The 21,339-nt window shown below is 35.6% G+C and overlaps 1 protein-coding gene across 1 annotated transcript in view; it reads left to right on the plus strand.

The window, feature by feature from the left end:
- Nucleotides 1-21,339, plus strand: part of DOK6 (docking protein 6) — a 396,863-nt gene that overhangs the window by 157,752 nt on the left and 217,772 nt on the right. Inside the window, exon 3 of the mRNA XM_027118731.1 lies at nucleotides 12,744-12,858. Coding sequence (XP_026974532.1) covers nucleotides 12,744-12,858 — 115 coding nt within the window. The remainder of the gene's footprint in view (nucleotides 1-12,743; nucleotides 12,859-21,339) is intronic.

Below are 21,339 nucleotides of genomic sequence, written 5' to 3' on the forward strand. Positions count from 1 at the left end.
TTGAGGGGTTTTTTCTCATAGAAGGTGTTGAACTTTATCAATTATATTATTTTTTTAATCTGCTGAGGTAACCATGTGATTTTTCTCATGCCGTCTGTCAATTGTGAGACCTATGTTTAGGCACTTTCTGATGTTAACCATACTTTAGGTGACTCAAAATAAATACCGATATATTCTTTGCTTTTTAAGAAACTAATATCTTATTAGAGAAACGGGGCTATGTACAAATTTTTCATCATTTTCTTTCTGTCATTTTACCTTCGTTCAAGACTACTGACTTTAAAACACAAATTGGACTGTTCATTTTCAAATAGTACTGTATAATCGTATTAGTTTCCCAGGCTGGCCTAACAAACTACCACAAATTTGGCTTAAAATCGCAGAAGTTTATTCTCCCCCAGTTCTGGGGGCCAGAGGTCAGGAATCAAGGTGTCGGCTGGTCTGCATCCCTGCAGAGACTCTAGGGGAGCATCCTCCCTTGCCTTTTCCAGCCTCTGGTAGCTCCAGGAACCCCTTCACTTGCGGCAGCGTCGCTTCCACCTTTGCCCTCACACTCACGTGACCATGTCCACTGTGTCCTGCCTCAAAGCTCCCTCTGCTCGTCTAAGGACACTGATCATTGGCTGTGGGGCCCACACTGAATCCAGGGTGATCTCCCCTCAAGGTCCTTCGCTTAATTACAGCTGCAAAGACCTTTTTCCCAAATAAGGTCCCATTCACAGGTTCTGGGGCTTAGGACTTGGACATGTCTTTTAGTGGGCTGCTATTCAACCATTACTGTAATTAAAAGATTTAAAATTGTGCATCTAGTAAGTAAAGTCCTAGAAGCTGTAGAGTCTCTGTTAGTATCTGTGTAGCAAAGCTGTGCCTCTCAGAGTGAGAATGGTGCTAGGGCTGACTGAGCTGTTTCATGCCTTTTTGTTCTTAAGTTAGTGAAACATATTATTAGACACTAAATTTACACATGTTGAGAGAGAGACAGAGAGAGAGGGAGGGCGAGAAGAGGAGAGAAAGACGTATGTACATTTCCTATTTTAGTGCTTATTTTTCCTTTGTACTAATGTTCTGCATTTCTTAGCCCTGAAAATAGATTATCTTTTTTGTTTTTTATAATAGACAACCTCAAAATATTTTGGGGTAATAAGGTAGTGAGTTTTTCTGGGATTCCTTTCATCATTCCTACAATTTGGGTCTCTTTGGTAGTTGAATTCTCCTTCCTGTAATAACTTCTCGATTAGCCATTATTTGCCATTATTAAACAGCATGAATTTCAGAGCAATAGCTATTGCGTAAGTTGGTGGAAAGATCACTAGTGTGAGCAGGAGGCATGGCCCTGATTCTGGTCATCACTCTAACTGTAGGACGGCCACCCAGACAGGGACAGCAATTTCCCATTGTTAAATGAGGAAAGCTTAGCTCTCTGTTTTATAAGTTAGAATGTTTTTGGCTGAAAATAACAGAAACCCCAATTCAAACAACTTAAAGAAGAGCATTTTCACATATTACAGCATGTCCAGAAAAAGAAAATGGCTTCAGGGTTTGGTTCATTCTTGATTCTGCTTAAGAATGAAAATTAAGGACCTGGGTTCGTTTTTTTTCTTTCCTATCTCTGCTCTGCCATCCTTAGAGTTGCCTTCACCTTCGATCTAGTAGAATGATAACTGTAGCATCTCTGAATTATGACATCCAGACAGGACAACATCCACTGGAGAAGGAGGCTAGTTTTATCTGGAGGTTACCTCCAGATAAGAAAACATTTGTCAGAAGCCACCAGAAGACTTCTGTTCACAAGTCATTGGTTATATTCAGGTCATGTTCTCTTTCTTAAACTAATCACAAGCAAGGAGACTGTGACCCTAGGAGTAACAAGTTCCACCATGATACTAGGGGTGAGAGATGCCTACCAGGGCACTTGGGCTGCATGATGGGGTGCATAACTGAAAAAAATCAGATTCTGTTATGAATGAACTGGATGCTGAGTAGACAGCCAATGTGACTACTATAGTTAATTTTAATTCTAATGTAATTTTATCCATAGTTACTTTTTTCTAGAAGATGCATTTCATAATGTAGTTTAATATTTGAGAGACCTTAAGTCTTTCAAAGATTTAAAAGACTGAACTTGTAATTATTGATTATGAGCATGTTGGGATTGTCAAATAGTAAGCATGGGAGGTCTGTATCAGAGTACATGATATCTGTCACAAGGAGCTTAAAAAATGAGTTATATTGAGTTTTTCAGTGGTACACATTCATGTTATTCAGTGACGGGAGACAAATGTAAGGAAGCAGCTATTGGAAAATTGATATAAATTATATTGAAAGGAAGCAATTATAAAATTTCTATGCAAATATTATGACCAGAATATTGAAGTATACAATGTATAGGATAACACCAATATTGAAATTAGCATTATGAAAACTTAGGACTCAAGCTTTCAACATAGATTGATATGTATTAATTGTAATAATTTAAAACTTCAGTAAAACTTCCACCTTTTTTTCTTATTGGAAAATCAATATTCTCTATCCTAATAAAGTGAATTTTATTAAACTAGCTCCTAAAAATGTCTATTCTCAAAACTCAAAACTCTGACTTAATTAGAACAACCATAGGAGATTAGTAAAAGGTCAGGATTGAGAAGAATTATTAGTAAGAGTAATAAGAAAGAGGAGTGCAATTTATTTTCAAATTCATTTAAATATACTTGAAAAAATCTGAAAGTTAATGTCTTTTACTTTTCAAAATAAGATTAGGTTTAAAGAAAGAAACTGAGTGCCTAAATAGGCAGTATCTGATCTCAATTGTCATGACAGTAAATTGATAAGACACTTTAAAACAAAAAATAATTTCAGTAAATATGCTTTTTTCAACTTTTTATCTGTGTACTAAATAGTGAAAATTAATTTTATACTTGTAAGATCTGCATTGAATGCTAATATTTAGTTTAATTGCACAGTTATGCTAAGGGGAAAGGTATATAACATAAAAAGTATGATGATTTTTAAATTGTGCAATAAACATTAATTTGTTTATTCTAACTGTTGCTAGTATGCAAATAAAATCCCTCCGAAAAACTTGGGCTTAATTGGAAAAAATATCACTATGTCCTTCAACCCATATCAGATTCTTCCTGAAAGTTCTACCAAACTAAGTAATAGTAGAACAAGTAAAATCTAGTTGACCATTTTGATGTACAAGTGAAGCAGCTTCTCTGATGTTTGTTTTCGTTTATATTAATTTTTATTGGAGTATAGCTGCTATACAATGTTGTGTTAGCTTCTACTGTACAGCAAGGAGAATCAGCTATACGTATACGTATATCCACTCTTTTTTTGGATTTCCTTCCCATTTAGGTTACCACAGAGCATTGAGTAGAGTTCCCTGCGCTATACAGTAGGTTCTCGTTAGTTATCTATTTTATAGATAGAGTATATATGTCAATAGTAGAGTATATATGTCAATCCCATTCTCCCAATTCATCCCACCCACCCCCTTCCCCCTTGGTAGCCATATGTTTGTTCTCTATGTCTGTGTCTCTATTTCTGCTTTGCAAATAAAATTATCTATACCATTTTTCTAGATTACACTTATATGCCTTAATATACAATATTTGTTTTTCTCTTTCTGACTTACCTCATAAGTTATACATAGAAGTATGCCCTCCCTTTCAGAACATATAGCCCAACGCAGCTGTATGCTATCCTCTTCTTTATCTTTAGTCTTTTCTTCTCTCATCAAATATGAAAGAAATAATCACTTAACAGATGCCTACTGGTCTTCACTGTGAAAAGCATATAGTCAAGACGCAAAAAAAAAAATCCTATGTTGAAGTCTAGTTATGTTAAAGAATTAATAAATAAATGGCATGAATTAGTAAAGGAACAACTCAATAATTTACTTACTGAGTCCAGTGTAAGAACACTACCAGGTTTCATAATGAGTCAAGGAGCCATCTAAATTCAGATCAAGCTGTCAAGGTCTTGAGAAACATCCCACCCCTCCATCACGAACAGGGATAAGTTATTAACCATGCATGAGTCATTCAGGAGAGACTAAGGGAGGCTTGCCATTGGTCTTGATGAATGATTGTGAGCTTGACAGGAAGATGAAGGAACCGGGAACCCCAAGAAGATTATTCTGTGAAAGACTACCTAACCTTTCAATAGCATGTTTCTATTCAGGAAAATTGAAGGATTTTGTATATGGCTGGAACACAACTTGTGTTCAGAGTTGGTGTAGAGAAAGATGAGTTTAGATGTACAGGTAGGAACTGAGTCATTAAAGTTGTCAAGTCCCTGCTAAGGAGTGAGAACTTAATTTTGAGGTGTTATTAAATGGTTTTAAGGCCGTGAGGGGCAGCATCAAATGTTTGGATTAACAATATTAGTCTACGATCTGTGTGAACAAGATAATGCAAGATGAAGAGTATGACAGCTGATGGAAAAATAATGGAAATATTTAAGATGAGAAAACGTGAGAGTCTGGATGAGTAGTGAAGTTGTGGAAGGGAAGGAGTAAGAGAGCTCATGAAGTAGACTTTGACAGAGTTTTATGACAGAGCAGGTGTTGTGGGTCTGGGACAAAGCTATATTTGGAGCAGTGGATCTCAGAGTGGCGCATGAAGACAACACTCTTTCCATCATAGTACTAATATATTACTTGTCATTCTCACTTTGTTTTGGTGCAAAGGCAATAATAGGTAAAACTGCAGCACAAATCAAGGCAATGGCTCCAAACAATAGTAGTAGTTACTGTATTCTTTTTTAAAAGGTAAAATTTGTGTATATTTAAGGTGTACACCATGCTGCTTTGGTTTACATATACATAGTAAAATGATGACTAGAGTCAAGCTAATTCACATAGCCATCTCCTCACGTAGTTAACCTTGTGTGTGTGTGTCTGTGTGTGTGTGTGTGGTGAGAGCACCTGAAATCTGGTCACAATACAATACATAATACAATATAGTATTATTAACTATAGTCATCATGCTGTACATTAGATCTCGACTTAACACCCTACATACCTGCAACTAGGTATCCTTTCACCAATATTTCCCCACTTTCCACACCATTAACTACTATTCTGCTCTGCTTCCATGTATTCGACTTTTTTAGATTCCACAAGTGAGATCATACAGTGTTTTACTTTCTCTGTCTGGCTTATTTCACTTAGCATAGTGTCCTCCAAGTTCATGTGTGATGTCACAAATGGCCAGATCTCTTTCTTTTAGCGCTGAATAATATTCATATTTTATATGTTATATGTATATCACAATTTATTCATTGACAGACACTTACATTGTTTCCCTATCTTGGCTATTGTGGATAATGCGGCAATGAACATGGGATCGCAGATATCTCTTTGATGTACTGATTTCATTTCCTTTGGGTATATGCCCAGAAGAGGGATTGATGGATCATGTGGTAGTTCTATTTTTAATTTTTGAGGAACATCCATACTGTTTTCCATAGTGGCTGTACCAGTTTAGATTTCCACTACCAGTACCACGGCTCCCTTTGCTCTGCATCCTCTCCAACACTTACCTTTTAACTTTCTGATAACAGCCCTCCTAACAGGTATGAGGTGATACCTCCTTATGGTTTTGATTTGCATTTCCCTAATGATTAGTGATGTTGGACACCTTTTTCATGTTGGTTGGCCATTTGTGTGTCTTCTTTGGAAAAACATCTATTAGGTCCTTTGCCCGTGTTTTAATTAGGTTATTTGGTTTTGTTTTGTTTTTAGCTATTGAGTATTGTACATGTATTCCTTATATGTTTGGGATATTAATCTTTTTTTTTTAAGATGTTGGGGGTAGGAGTTAATTAATTAATTTATTTTTGCTGTGTTGGGTCTTCATTTCTGTGCGAGGGCCTTCTCTAGTTCTGGCCAGCGGGGGCCACTCTTCATCACTTTGTGCGGGCCTCTCATTGTGGCCTCTCTTGTTGCAGAGCACAGGCTCCAGACGCACAGGCTCAGTAGTTGTGGCTCACAGGCTTAGTTGCTCTGCAGCATGTGCGATCTTCCCAGACCAGGGCTCAAACCCGTGTCCCCTGCATTGGCAGTCAGATTCTCAACCACTGCGCCATCAGGGAAGCCCTGGGATATTAATCTTTTATCAAATATATGGTTTATGAATATTTTCTCCCAATCTGCAGCTTGCCTTTTCATTTCATTGATTCCTTCCTTTGCTGTGCAGAAACTCTTTAAAAAACAGAAGTAGATGAATTACTTCCAAACGCTGGCCTTTTATGAGGCCAGCATCACCTTGATACCAAAGGCAAGCAAAGACAAAGAAACCACAAGAAAAGAAAGGTCAATATCTCTGTGGATGCAAAAATCCACAGTAAAATACTAGCAAACTGAATTCAACAGCACATCAAAAAGATTATACATAACGACAAAGTGGGATTTATCCCTGGGATGCAAAGTTGGTTTAACATATGCACATCAATCAATCAATGCAATACTCGACATTAAAAAATGAGAGATAAAAAACATGTGATCATCTCAATGGCTGCAGAAAAAGTATTTGACAAAGTCAAAAATCCATTCATAATTTTTAAAAAAACCTCTCAACAAAATAGGTACAGAAGAAAATTTCCTCAACAAAATAAAGCCCATTTATGAAAGGCCCATAGCTAACATCATAATCAATGGAGGAAAACTGAAAGCTTTTACTCTAAGATCTGGTAAAGACAAGGATGCCAACTCTCACCACTTCTATTCAAAATAGTACTGGAAGTAATAGAAAGAGCAATAAGATAAGAAAGAGAAATAAAAGGCATCAAAATCAGAAAGGAAGAAGTAAAATTATTGCTTTTTGCAGATAACATGATCCTATTTATGGAAAACCTAAAGACTCCATAAAAAATGTTAGAAATAATAAATGAATCAGTAAAGCTGTAGGATAAAAAGTCAACATACAAAAATCAGTTGCATTTTTTTATACCAGTGATGATATCTCCAAAAAGGAAATCAAGAAAATAATCCCATTTACAATAGTATCAAAAAAATGAAATACTTAAGAATAAATTTAACTAAGGAGGTAAAAGACCTGTACACTGAAAACTATTACACACTGATGAAAAAAATTGAAGCAGGTATAAATAGAAATATCCTGTGTTCATAGACTGAAGAATTACTATTGTTAAAACATCAATACTTCCCAAAGCAATATGCAATATTCAGTCCATTGCTATCAAAATTCCAAAGGCATTTTTCACAGAATTAGAAAAAACAATTCTAAAATTTGTATCAAACCACAAAAGTCCTTGAAGAGCCAAAGCAATCTTGAGAAAGCTTTAGGCAATCACACTTCCTCATTTAAAATTATATTACAAAGCTATAGTAATCAAAACAGTATGACAATGGCATAGAAGTAGGCAAAGATACCAGTGGAACAGAATAGAGAGCCCAGAAATAATATATATATATATATATATATATATATATATATATATTTCATCAACTAATTTTCAACAAGAGTGCCCAGGAGAGACAATGGGAAAGGGATAGTGTCATCAATAATTGTTGCTGGGAAAACTGGATATGCACATGCAAAAGAATGAAATTGGAACCTTCTCTTACACCTTACACAAAAATCAACTCAAAATGGATTAAAGACTTAAATGTAAGACCCGAAACAATAAAATTCCTAGGAAAACACACAGGGGAAAATCTCCTTGGCATTGGTTTTGACAATTATTTTTTTGGATATGACACCAAAGGCTTAAGCAAAGCAGTAAAAATAAATGCAACTAAAGTCATTGTATTCTTTACCATCATATATTCACCCAAATAAGCAAATGAACAAACAAAACATATTTCAATTGTATTTTCATTTTACTTAGGAATCATATTGATGAAACAATAAAAATAACTTTATTAAATCTAGACCTTTAAGTACATCTTTTTAATACTGTATGTGACAAAATGGTAAGAACCCATAAAACACATCTGCTACATACTGACATGAAATGATTATCTCCAGGGGGAGCACTTGTGTGATTGTTGAAATTACAAGCAAACTGGCAAAAAATTTTTTTCACAGAACATCTATTTTAATGAAAGTGTGATAGAAAACAATATGGTTATTCAGTCTTGGGTAATTCTCAGACATTTTCTCAAAAATGAACTAAATGAGCCTGTCTTCAAAGAAAACAATTGACAGTATTTATTAACAAAGCTAAATTTTAAGTTTTCAGATGAAAATTAAAATTTGGGCACCTACTGTGTCTGCATTCTTGAGTTTAACAACTTCTCAAAACTTACAGACGTTTTTGGGGGAACCAAGGGTGATATTGATGAATTTTTTATATTGATAATGAAATATGTTGACATTTATAAGATCTTCATAACTCAGTGAACCAGTGTTTTACCCAAAATCAGTCAAAGGTGAAAAGAGGCCTATGGATTTTAATGCAACAGAGTGTAAAACGTGTATGACACTATGTCAGACCCCCCGTGGTAATAACCTTTAAAAGAAATATGTCAACTTTGGAGACAGAATTGAAGAATATCTACAGTTGGCTGAAAATGCTCTTAAACTATTCTTCCCTTTTGCAACTTCATGTCTGTGTGAGGACTTATTTTCTGTATATACGTAATCAAAACCATGTATCTGAATTCAGAAGCAGAAATGAGTATCAAGCTGTCTTCTCTTAAGCCAGATATTGAGTTTTGCAAAAATGTAAAAACATTAACACTCTTTGCCTATTTAAGAAAATTTTTAAAATTTTAAAATAGTATTTGTGTTATCATAAAATGGTTTATTAGTTTTAAACATATTAATAAAAAAATTTTGAATACTTTATAAGTACTAATATTTCTTATTGTGATCATTAATAGATATAAGCCACATGAACAAAATAGGGCAGGAGAGTAAGGTTGTAAGCTGTCTATATACTTTTTTAACTTATGCTTTAAAATCCAGGTTTTTTTGTAACATTGATTGGTACAGGTGACCAATCCACAAATTGGTTACAGAATACTTTCTTCTTCTGTGTTTGTTTGGCTGTCACAGGGTTTATCACCATCATTTGTAATATTGTCACCCCAGCTATGTTATGAAGTCCTACAGAAAAATATTATGTGTTTTTTCTTTGAACACTCTACCTCTGACTCTTATCACTATGAATTCCTTGGGGATTGCTCCTTGAAATCTCACACCAGTCAGAATGGCTATCATCAAAAAATCTAGAAACAATAAATGCTGGAGAGGGTGTGGAGAAAAGGGAACCCTCTTACACTGTTGGTGGGAATGTAAATTGATACAGCCACTGTGGAGAACAGTATGGAGGTTCCTTAAAAAGCTACAAATAGAACTACCATATGACCCAGCAATCCCACTACTGGGCATATACCCTGAGAAAACCATAATTCAAAAAGAGTCATGTACCAAAATGTTCATTGCAGCTCTATTTACAATAGCCCAGAGATGGAAACAACCTAAGTGTCCATCATCGGATGAATGGATAAAGAAGATGTGGCACATATATACAATGGAATATTACTCAGCCATAAAAAGAGACGAAATTGAGCTATTTGTAATGAGGTGGATAGACCTAGAGTCTGTCATACAGAGTGAAGTAAGTCAGAAAGAGAGAGACAAATACCGTATTGTAACACATATATATGGAATTTAAAAAAAAAAAAAATGTCATGAAAAACCTAGGGGTGAAACAGGAATAAAGACACAAACTTACTAGAGAATGGACTTGAGGCTATGGGGAGGGGGAAGTGTAAACGGTGACAAAGCGATAAAGAGGCATGGACATATATACACTACCAAACGTAAGGTAGATAGCTAGTGGGAAGCAGCCGCATAGCACAGGGAGATCAGCTCGGTGCTTTGTGACCGCCTGGAGGGGTGGGATAGGGAGGGTGGGAGGGAGGGAGACGCAAGCGGGAAGAGATATGGGAACATATGTATATATATAACTGATTCATTTTGTTGTGAAGCTGAAACTAACATACCATTGTAAAGCAATTATACTCCAATAAAGATGTTAAAAAAAAAAAAAAAATAACACCAGGTAGCAAAGTCATCATTTAGGTATGTTTATATTTAGGCTTTCCTTCTATCACTTATTAGACCTCAATATTTTAATTATTGACTGTGGCATTTATTGACTTAGACTTGAACAACCTGAATTATTTTCAAGTAATTTTTCCTTTAATTAAATTCTGTTGATTTCATATTTAAAGTAATTATTTTAATGTTTTATTGTTAAACTTTAAAATTTTGTCCTTTTATAGCAATATGAAAAATCAATATTTCAGGTATATGGATTGAATTGTTAATTGATGTAATAATTTATTGATATATTTTATTGAAATGCTCTAGGATTTCACAGTCTTAATAAAAGTTCATAATTACTTTTATGTCACATTGTTAGGTTTTAGACTAATAAGAACATTTTTATTTTAAAACATTTAAAGACATTCTTTTAAAAATTGTCTTCATGTAAGAAAATACAAATAGTTTTGTACTGGATGGTAAAATCATATAGTACTGAGAGTGAAAAGTGAGGACAGGAGACTCAAATATATCTTGACGTAAATTGTTATGATTTTAAATATTTTTAAAATATATTTTGAATTAAAGATATATCAAATTCCAAAGGTATACCAACTCCTTAGAAAATCTTCGAAGTATGATTTTGGTACCTTCTGGTATGATTTTGTAACATTTTATAATCTAGTATAACACTTGAATTTCCTAACCAAGACAGTCTGAGAAGTGGAATTTTATGCTCCTCATGAGTATTTTGCTTTCTGGCATCTCTTCAGCGTGTTAGGGCACACACTGAAGTGGGTGGCATCGCACTATTGATCAACAACAAAAAACCTTGCACTGTTGTGGAAACCAGTGTAACAATGTCTGCTTGAAGAGGTTCTCTGCATTTCTAAATGTAAATTTTACAGAAGAGCAAACACTTTGAACTACATCATCTGTCAGATTGCCTAAGGCACTAAAGTTAGATCTCTAGTGCTTGCTGCATTTTGCTAGGGTATTTATTAATTTGTTCTGTTGATTTTTTGCGATGAGGTGACAAAAAAAGATGTAATCTACGATATCTGTTCCAATATTCTTTTATATTTGTAAATATAATTTGTAAAAAAAAATATATAATTTGTAAAAAAAACATATTTGGAAAGACCTTTGAGCAGAATAGTAAATGTTTTTATGATATTGTTTGGTACAACTAGATATTATATATAATGTACATAGCAGCATATCACTTCATGCTCACCTGACATAAATTGCATCAGTTCTTAAGCAACACATAATCTTCATTGCTTTTAGTCTCTATTTAATTTTATTAAGATCATTTGTTTATTTAAAATTAATAACACTTGAAAATAATATCTCTTTTTAAAATCTTTAACTTACTATGTTAGAAAAAAATTTGGCTTAAATATTACTTGAGTCAGTTATCAAATCGTTTAAACATTCAAGAATTTATCATTGAGAACATGCTTTAATGTACTTTAAATATAATATGCAAATCATTGTTCCAAAAAAAAATTCTCATCTTTCTCCCCAGAGTATTAGACCTCAGACATTGTAAGATGTTAGTGTCTAATTATTCTTTACTGGAAGGGAAAATGAGTATTTCCAAATAGATAGGTAGGTAGGTAGGTAGATAGATAGATAGATAGATAGATATAGTATATGTATAATTCACAAATCAATACATATAGGTGTTTATATATATGCATATATATGAAGCAAATAATTTTTAGTTTATTTAACTTAAAATCACTTATCTTACCCATTTTAATTTTGCATGTTAATCTTAAATGAGATAATGACGAGGAGAGAGAAAAAAACAAATATGAAGAGAAGATATATTAAAATGAATTTTCCTGCAATGTAGAATGTAGACAGTAGACTGTAAATTCATTGTGACAAAGAACAAAAGGGCCCCTCTGGACAGCCTACACAGCAACACTGAGTGATAAACATGTTATTTTATGAGGCTAGAAGTCTAGATCACTACAGATTTTAAAAGGAAATATGACAAAAAGCATAAAGTTGTTTAACAAGTAGCCACATAGTTTTATTTTACAGATATTATGTGTCATCAGTACAATTTTTAGCTATGAATTGGTCATTTAAACTATTCTTATACTAGTATATCCTAATCAGCATCAGAGGTATCATCTTCACAAATGGAGGAGCAAAATTTTTTAAATATATATCTGTTTATCTTCCTTCACTTAGAACACTAGTTAGTGATTGATAGTGCTTCTAGGATGGCATTGTGAATCATAAATGGAATTAAATCATTTCCCTTCATCAGAACCCTGCATTTTCAGTTATAATGTGTGATAAAGTGAAAGCATTGAACATTGATCAAGTCAAAACTGGTACCCTTGTTAAAGACAAGGTAAATACCCAGTTTCTGCCCACTCTAGCCATCCTCTCCCACCTATGGTTAGGGAGGACTGAGAAACACTTGTTAAGCTCACAGTCCAGAGGCACAGGCTCGCTAAAGACTGAGACCTAATGACAGGACTGTGGAACACGTCCCTTCGCCTACAGCTGACCACCACATGACTAAAGGCCTATTTACAGCAGTTCCTTTTACACAGTACATCATACCTGGCTACCAAGTAAAAATAGCCATTGGAAAGTGGCTTAAGACAGTAATAACTGATCATTTTGTGTAATCACCGATACATATATAGCATGTACTGTACACTAAGTTAAAAATATTTTTCTTTCAAGGTAACTGAACTGCACAACATCAAAAATATAACCAGGCTGCCTCGAGAGACAAAGAAGCATGCAGTGGCAATTATCTTTCATGATGAAACGTCAAAGACATTTGCCTGTGAGTCAGGTAAGCAATTATAGCCTTGTCTCCAGCTTGAAGATATGGAATTGCTTCTGAGACAATAGCCCAGATGGATTAAGATCTACCACTGAATAGGATGGCTTATCGTGATGAGAATGTGCTGTGGAAGGCTTTAGTAAGAAGCTCAGTGTATCTATTTCTACAGATGTTTTGGGTGCTTGTTTATTATGTGTCTGGGCTTTTGCTCCCAGGTGCTCTGAGGACTCTTGAGGTTTCCTTTCAAGCTCGGAGAATTAAATAAACAATGGCGGTGAGAAGCCCTTAGGGCAAGCGCGTGCTGTGTGTTCTGGTCCTTGCTGAGTGTGCAGCTGGAGGCAGTTGGTAGCACGATAACAGTGCTGCTGTGCAGGAGTGTGGCGCGGCACAGCCGCGGTCCCCAAACATCTCAACACAGAACTTTGAGTGACTGGTTGCCTTCATGGATTCTCGGTCTTACAGTGAAATACCTTTCAGATTGAACTTTAGCATCCCAGTTCATAAAACACTCTGGCATTATTGAGTCACAAGGCAGGTTATTGTTGGAACTTGCAGTGTTGTTGATTTTGGAATCCCTGTGCTGTGTAATATATTAGTTGGCTTATTATAGTTTTTTAAAGATTTTGCTCAGGGAAATGGTGTATTCATTTTATAATGCATGGAAGCAAAAAGCACTAAGGGTTTGAAAGATGTGAATTTCAAATAATAGATGAGTCTTTAGGAGAAGCTTTGTTGAGTAATTTTTAAAAGGGAGTAAAGTTTCTGTATTTATGGTTAAAGTTTATAGGTATATTTATTACCGGGTTATGTTATTCAAAAACATAAAGTCACTTTGCCTAAATAAATTGCTCATACCTCTTCACCTACACTTATCTTAGCTTTGCTCAATTGAATTAGAATGTATCAAAGTGTTCCTCTTTCCTTGAATGCCTTTATTCCTTTTATGTACCTTGCTTCACTAGTCATCTGACCTCATTCCATCATTAAAAACTGTCTTTTGGGGGCTTCCCTGGTGGCGCAGTGGTTGAGAGTCCGCCTGCCGATGCAGGGGACACGGGTTCGTGCCCCGGTCTGGGAGGATCCCACATGCTGCGGAGCGGCTGGGCCCATGAGCCATGGCCGCTGGGCCTGCGCATCCTCAGCCTGTGCTCCGCAACAGGAGAGGCCACTGCGGTGAGAGGCCCACGTACGGCCAAAAAAAAAAAACCCAAAAAATGTCTGTTTGGCGGTTGCTTAGAAGTCTGTTAACTGGTAATATAAATCCCCATGTGGTAATAGAACCCATCCCAAACTTGCTGGTATCATATATTAATATTCAAAAGTATCTGTGCGTTCTTGTTCATTGTCTACAACTGCACAAGCTCACTTTTCTCTGAGCTCTTAAATAATGTTGCATATTAAAACTAACAACAACCAGAGGAGGACCTTCAAGATGGCAGAGGAGTAAGATGTGGAGATCACCTTCCTGCCCACAAATACATCAAAAATACGTCTACATATGGAACAACTCCTACAGAAGACCTACTGAATGCTGGCAGAAGATCTTAGACTTCCCAAAAGCCGTGTGGCTGACAGGGTCTTGGTGCTCCGGCGGGGGGTCAGGCCTGAGCCTCTGAGGTGTGAGAGTTGAGTTCAGGACATTGGACCACCAGAGACCTCCTGGCCCCACGTAATATCAAACGGCGAGAGTTCTCCCAGAGATCTCCATCTCAATGTTGAGACCCAGCTCCGCTCAATGACCAGCAAGCTACAGTGCTGCACACCCTATGCCAAACAACTAGCAAGACAGGAACACAACCCCACCCATTAGCAGCGAGGCTGCCTAAAATCATAATAAGTTCACAGACACCCCAAAACACAGCACTGGACGTGGTCCTGCCCACCAGAAAGACAAGATACAGCCTCATCTACCAGAACACAGGCACGAGTCCCCTCCACCAGGAAACTTACACAGCCCACTGAACCAACCTTACCCACGGGGGCAGACACAAAAAACAATGGGAACTACAAACCTGCAGCCTGCGAAAAGGAAACCCCAAACACAGTAAATTAAGTAAATGCGAAGACAGAGAAACACAAAGCAGATGAAGGAGCAAGGTAAAAACCCACCAGACCAAACAAATGAAGAGGAAATAGGCAGTCTACCTGAAAAAGAATTCAGAGTAATGATAGTAAAGATGATCCAAAATCTTGGAAATAGAATAGACAAAATGCAAGAACATTTAACAAGGACCTAAAAGAACTAAAGAGCAAAAAACAATGATGAACAACACAATAAATGAAATTTAAAATTCTCTAGAAGGAATCAATACCAGAATAACTGAGGCAGAAGAACGAATAAGTGACCTGGAAGATAAAATAGTGGAAATAATTACCACAGAGCAGAATAAAGAAAAAAGAATGAAGAGAATTGAGGACAGTCTCAGAGACCTCTGGGACAACATTAAATGCACCAACATTCGAATTATAGGGGTTCCAGAAGAAGAAGAGAAAAAGAAGGGGTCTGAGAAACCATTTGAAGAGATTATAGTTGAAAACTTCCCTAACATGGGAAAGGAAATAGTCAAGTATAGGAGGCACAGAGAGTACCATACAGCATAAACCCAAAGAGAAGCATGCTAAGACATATATTAATCAAACTATCAAAAACGAAATACAAAGAAAAAATATTAAAGGCAGCAAGGGAAAAGCAACAAAGAGCATACAAGGGAATCCCCATAGGTTAAAAGGTGATCTTTCAGCACAAACCCTGCAAGCCAGAAGAGAGTGGCAGTACATATTTAAAGTGATGAAAGGAGAAAACCTACAACCAAGATTACTCGACCTGGCAAGGATCTCATTCAGATTCGACAGAGAAATCAAAAGATTTACAGACAAGCAAAAGCTAAGAGAATTCAGCACCACCAAACCAGCTTTACAACAAATGCTAAAGGAACTTCTCTAAGCAGGAAACAGAAGTGAAGAAAAAGACCCACAAAAGTGACCCCAAATCAATTAAGAAAATGGTAATAGGAACATACATATCAATAATCACCTTGAATGTAAATGGATTAAATGCTCCAACCAAAAGACATAGACTGGCTGAATGGATACAAAAACAAGACATGTATATATGCTGTCTACAAGAGACCCACTTCTGACGTAGGGACGCATACAGACTGAAAGTGAGGGGATGGAAAAAGATATTCCATGCAAATGGAAATCAAAAGAAAGCTGGAGTAGCAATTCTCATATCAGACAAAACAGACTTTAAATAAAAGACTCTTACAAGAGACAAAGAAGGACACTGCGTAATGATCAAAGGATCAATCTAAGAAGAATTTATAACAGTTGTAAATATTTATGCACCCAACATAGCAGCACCTCAATACATAAGACAAATGCTAACAGCCATAAAAGGGGAAATCAACAGTAACACAATCATAGTAGGGGACTTTAACACCCGAGTTTCACCAATGCAGAGATCATCCAAAATGAAAAATAAGGAAACACAAGCTTTAAATGACACATTAAACATGATGGACTTAATTGATATTCATAGGACATTCCATCCAAAAACAACAGAATACACTTTCTTCTCAAGTGCTTATGGAACATTCTCTGGGATAGATCATATCTTGGATCACAAATCAAGCCTTAGTAAATTTAAGAAAACTGAAATCTTATCAAGTATCTTTGCCAATCACAATGCTATGAGGCTACATATCAATTACAGGGAAAAAACTGTTAAAAATACAAACACATGGAGGCTAAACAATACACTACTAAATACCCAATAGATCACTGAAGAAATCAAAGAAGAAATAAAAAAAATACCTAGAAACAAATGACAGTGAAAACACGATGCCCCAAAACCTATGGGATGCAGCAAAAAGCAGTTCTAAGAGGGTAATTTATAGCAATACAATCCAACCTCAAGAAACAAGAAAAATCTCAAATGAACAGCCTAACCTCACACCTAAAGCAGTTAGAGAAAGAAGAACAAAAAGACCCCAAGGTTAACAGAAGGAAAGAAATCATAAAGATCAGATCAGAAATAAATGAAAAAAAAATGAAGGAAACAATAGCAAAGATCAGTAAAAGTAAAATTGGTTCTTTGAGAAGATAAACAAAACTGACAAACCATTAGCCAGGCTCATCAAGAAGAAAACGGAGAGGACTCAAATCAACGAATTAGAAATGAAAAAGGAGAAGTAACAACTGACACTGCAGAAATACAAAGGATCATGAGAGAGTACTACAAGCAACTCTATGCCAATAAAATGGACAACCTGGAAGAAATGGACAAATTCTTAGAAAAGCACAACCTTCCAAGACTGAACCAGGAAGAAATAGAAAATATAAACAGACCAATCACAAGCACTGAAATTGAAACTGTGATTCAAAATCTTCCAACAAACAAAAGCCCAGGACCAGATGGCTTCACAGGTGAATTCTGTCAAACATTTAGAGAAGAGCTAACACCTATCCTTCTCAAACTCTTCCAAAATAGAGCAGAGGGAAGAACACTCCCAAACTCATTCTATGAGGCCACCATCACCTGATACCAAAACCAAAGATGTCACAAAGAAAGAAAACTACAGGCCAATATCACTGATGAACATAGATGCAAAAATCCTCAACAAAATACTAGCAAACAGAATCCAAGAGCACATTAAAAGGATCATACACCATGATCAAGTGGGCTTTGTCCCAGGAATGCCAGGATTCTTCAATATATGCAAATCAATCAATGTGATACACCATATTAACAAATTGAAGCAAAAAAAATCTGATAATTTCAGTAGATGCAGACAAAGCTTTTGACAAAATTCAACACCGATTTATGATAAAAATCCTCCAGAAAGTAGGCATAGAGGGAACTTATCTCAACATAATAAGGGCGATATATGACAAACCCACAGCCAACATTGTTCTCAGTGGTGAAAAACTGAAACCATTTTGACTAATATCAGGAACAAGACAAGGTTTCCCACTCTCACCGCTATTATTCAACATAGTTTTGGAAGTTTTAGCAATAGCAATCAAAGAAGAAAAAGAAATAAAAGGAATCCAAATTGGTAAAGAAGTAAAACTGTCACTGTTTGCAGATGACATGATACTATACATAGAGAATCCTAAAGATGCTACCAGAAAACTACTAGAGCTAATCAATGAATTTGGTAAAGTGGCAGGATACAAAATTAATGAACAGAAATCTCTTGCATTCCTATACACTAATGATGAAAAATCTGAAAGACAAATTAAGGAAACACTCACATTCACCATTGCAACAAAAAGAATAAAATACCTAGGAATAAACCTACCTAAGGAGAGAAAAGAACTGTATGTAGAAAACTATAAGAAACTGATAAAAGAAATTAAAGATGATACAAACAGATGGAGAGATATACCATGTTCTTAGATTGAAAGAATCAACATTGTGAAAATGACTATACTACCCAAAGCAATCTACACATTGAATGCAATCCCTATCAAATTACCAATGGCATTTTTCACAGAATGAGCACTAAAAATGTCACAATTTGTATGGAAACACAAAAGACCCCCAATAGCCAGCAATCTTGAGAAAGAAAAACGGAGCTGGAGGAATCAGACTCCAAGACTTCAGACTATACTACAAAGCTACAGTAATCAAGATAGTATGATACTGGCACAAAAACAGAACTATAGATCAATAGAACAGGATAGAAAGTCCGGAGATAAATCCAAGCACCTATGGTCACCTTATTTTTGATAAGGGAGGCAAGAATATACAATGGAGAAAAGACAGCCTCTTCAATAAGTGGTGCTGGGAAAACTGGACAGCTATATGTAAAAGAATGAAATTAGAACACTTCCTGATACCGTACCCAAAAATAAACTCAAAATGGTTGAAAGACCTTAATGTAAGGCCAGACACTGTAAAACTCTTAGAGGAAAACATAGGAAGAACCATCTATTACATAAATCACAGTAAGATCCTTTTCGATCCACCTCCTAGAGAAATGGAAATAAAAACAAAAATAAACAAATGGGACCTAATAAATCTTAAAAGCTTTTGCACAGGAAAGGAAACCATAAACAAGATGAAAAGACACCCTCAGAGTGGGAGAAAATATTTGTAAATGAAGCCACTGTCAAGGATTAATCTCCAAAATATGCAAGCAGCTCATGCAGCTCAATATCAGAAAAACAAATAACCCAATCCAAAAAGGGCAGAAGACCTAAACAGACATTTCTGCAGAAAAGATATACAGATTGCCAACGAACACGTGAAAGAATGCTCAACATCATTAATCATTAGAGAAATGCAAATCAGAACTATAATGAGACATCATCTCACACCAGTTAGAATGGCCATCATTAAAAAATCTACAAATAATTAATGCTGGAGAGGGTGTGGAGAAAAGGGAACCCTCTTGCACTGTTGGTGGGAAAGTAAATTGATGCAGCCACTATGGAGAACAGTAAGAAGGTTCCTTAAAAACTAAAAGTAGAACTACCATACAACCCAGCAATCCCACTACTGGACATATACCCTAAGAAAACCATAATTCAAAAGGAGTCATGTATCACAATGTTGTTTACAGCACTATTTACAATAGCCAGGACATGGAAGCAACGTAAGTGTCCATCGACAGCTGAATGGATAAAGAAGATGTGGCACATACATACAATGGAATATTACTCAGCCATAAAAAGAAATGAAATTGAGTTATTTGTAGTGAGGTGGATGGACCTATAGTCTGTCATACAGACTGAAGTAAGTCAGAAGGAGAAAAATACCGTATGCTAACACATATATATGGAATCTAAAAAAAAATAATGGTTCTGAAGAACGTGTGGGCAGGACAGGAATAAAAACACAGATGTGGTGAATGAACTTGAGGACACGGGGAGGGGGAAGTGTAAGCTGAGACGAAGTCAGAGAGTGACATTGACATATATACACTACCAAATAAAATAGATGGTGGGAAGCACCCACATAGCACAGGGAGATCAGCTCAGTGCTTTGTGACCACCTAGAGGGGTGGGATAGGGAGGGTGGGAGAGAGACGCAAGAGGGAGGGGATATGGAGATATTTGTATACATATGGCTGATTCACTTTGTTATACAGCAGAAACTAATACAGCATTTTAAAGCAATTATACTCCAATAAAGATGTTAAAAAAAAAGAAAAAAAAACCCTAACAACAACCAGAAAATTGGTTTTCCAAAACAGATAAAAGAGCATTTTCTTTATTGTTTGTATGTTTCAATTTTCACTGTTGTTTTACAATTTTTACTTGTACTGAATTGTGTTGTGGGTACATAGTCAATACCAGAGCGTCTTATTTCAGATAAGAATGATATTGAATTAAGTTTCTACATAATTCTGAAATTTAGACTCACAGTTGTAGCCCACAGGTCTGAAATTGGAAGCTTTTGTTTTCTTTTTTGGCAGTGGTGGTAGTTTCATGGTTCATGTACGATTTTTGAGAAATGAAAGGCTCTTCTTTAAAAGAAAATAGCCTTAAATTTCAATAGAAGAATATCCTGACAGTGAGACTGCGGCAAGATCTAAGTGTAAAAATGAAGAAGGCTTTTTTTTGCATTTCTTGCAAAGAGTTTTCAACTAGTTTAAATTATGATTAATTTGAAAGTATTATTTATTTTTAAACCATTTTTTTATGTGTAGATGTAACAGTCTGCTTTTAGATGGTAGTAAAAGTGTTTAAGAAGCCATGGCACAATTTTTTAAAATTGTCTTAGCTTCGTGGCATGCCAATGGGAAAAAAGGAAGTACTTAAAAACAAGGAATTTGAGTATTTTTTCTTGCAAATTATGTTTTTCAGATAGATATTAAGATGGAGTAGTCTATATCTTTTAATAAAATGACAAAATTACATGGAAAACAGACTCAAACTGAAAAGCAGTCAGATGTCAAAACTAAAATAACAAGATCAAAGCCATGATTAAAAGGATCTCTCACATTTACTTCTAATGAAGATTAAAATGTACTCTCATAATGGCTGTTGAGAATGTTTCAATTATTTTTTTCAAGCAAACTGACAACTGCCATTATAAACATGCATACCCTTGACTCAGTGAACCTTTTTGGGAACATATCCTGTGTATTATACATTATGTGTAATGACAAGAAAATTGGAAACAAGTGAATGCCTATGAGGAAAATCATTGAATAAATTATGGTATATCCTTATCATGAAATATTATGCAATCAATAGGAAGAATTCTAATTAACCCAATTAACCTGAAGACATTTCTAAGAAGTGTAGTTCTTCAAGCAAAACAACCAGCAGAGAAGTATGTAGTGAATAATCCCATTTTGTAAAAGAAAAATGGAAAGAGTGTGTGTTTTAACAAGCATTACCTGGGGCGAGGAGGAGATGATAACGAGGTAGATAGAAAGGAAGTTGGGTAAAAAAAAGGCAAGCAAAAAGGAAAAGTAAGAAAATAAAATGAACAGAAGAAAATACCCAGTATATATAAAATATCCCATTTAT

Source organism: Aethalodelphis obliquidens, unplaced genomic scaffold, assembly GCF_003676395.1.
Source record: "Aethalodelphis obliquidens isolate GAN/ISIS:26980383/991018 unplaced genomic scaffold, ASM367639v1 scaffold19, whole genome shotgun sequence".
Lineage (NCBI taxonomy): Eukaryota > Metazoa > Chordata > Mammalia > Artiodactyla > Delphinidae > Aethalodelphis > Aethalodelphis obliquidens.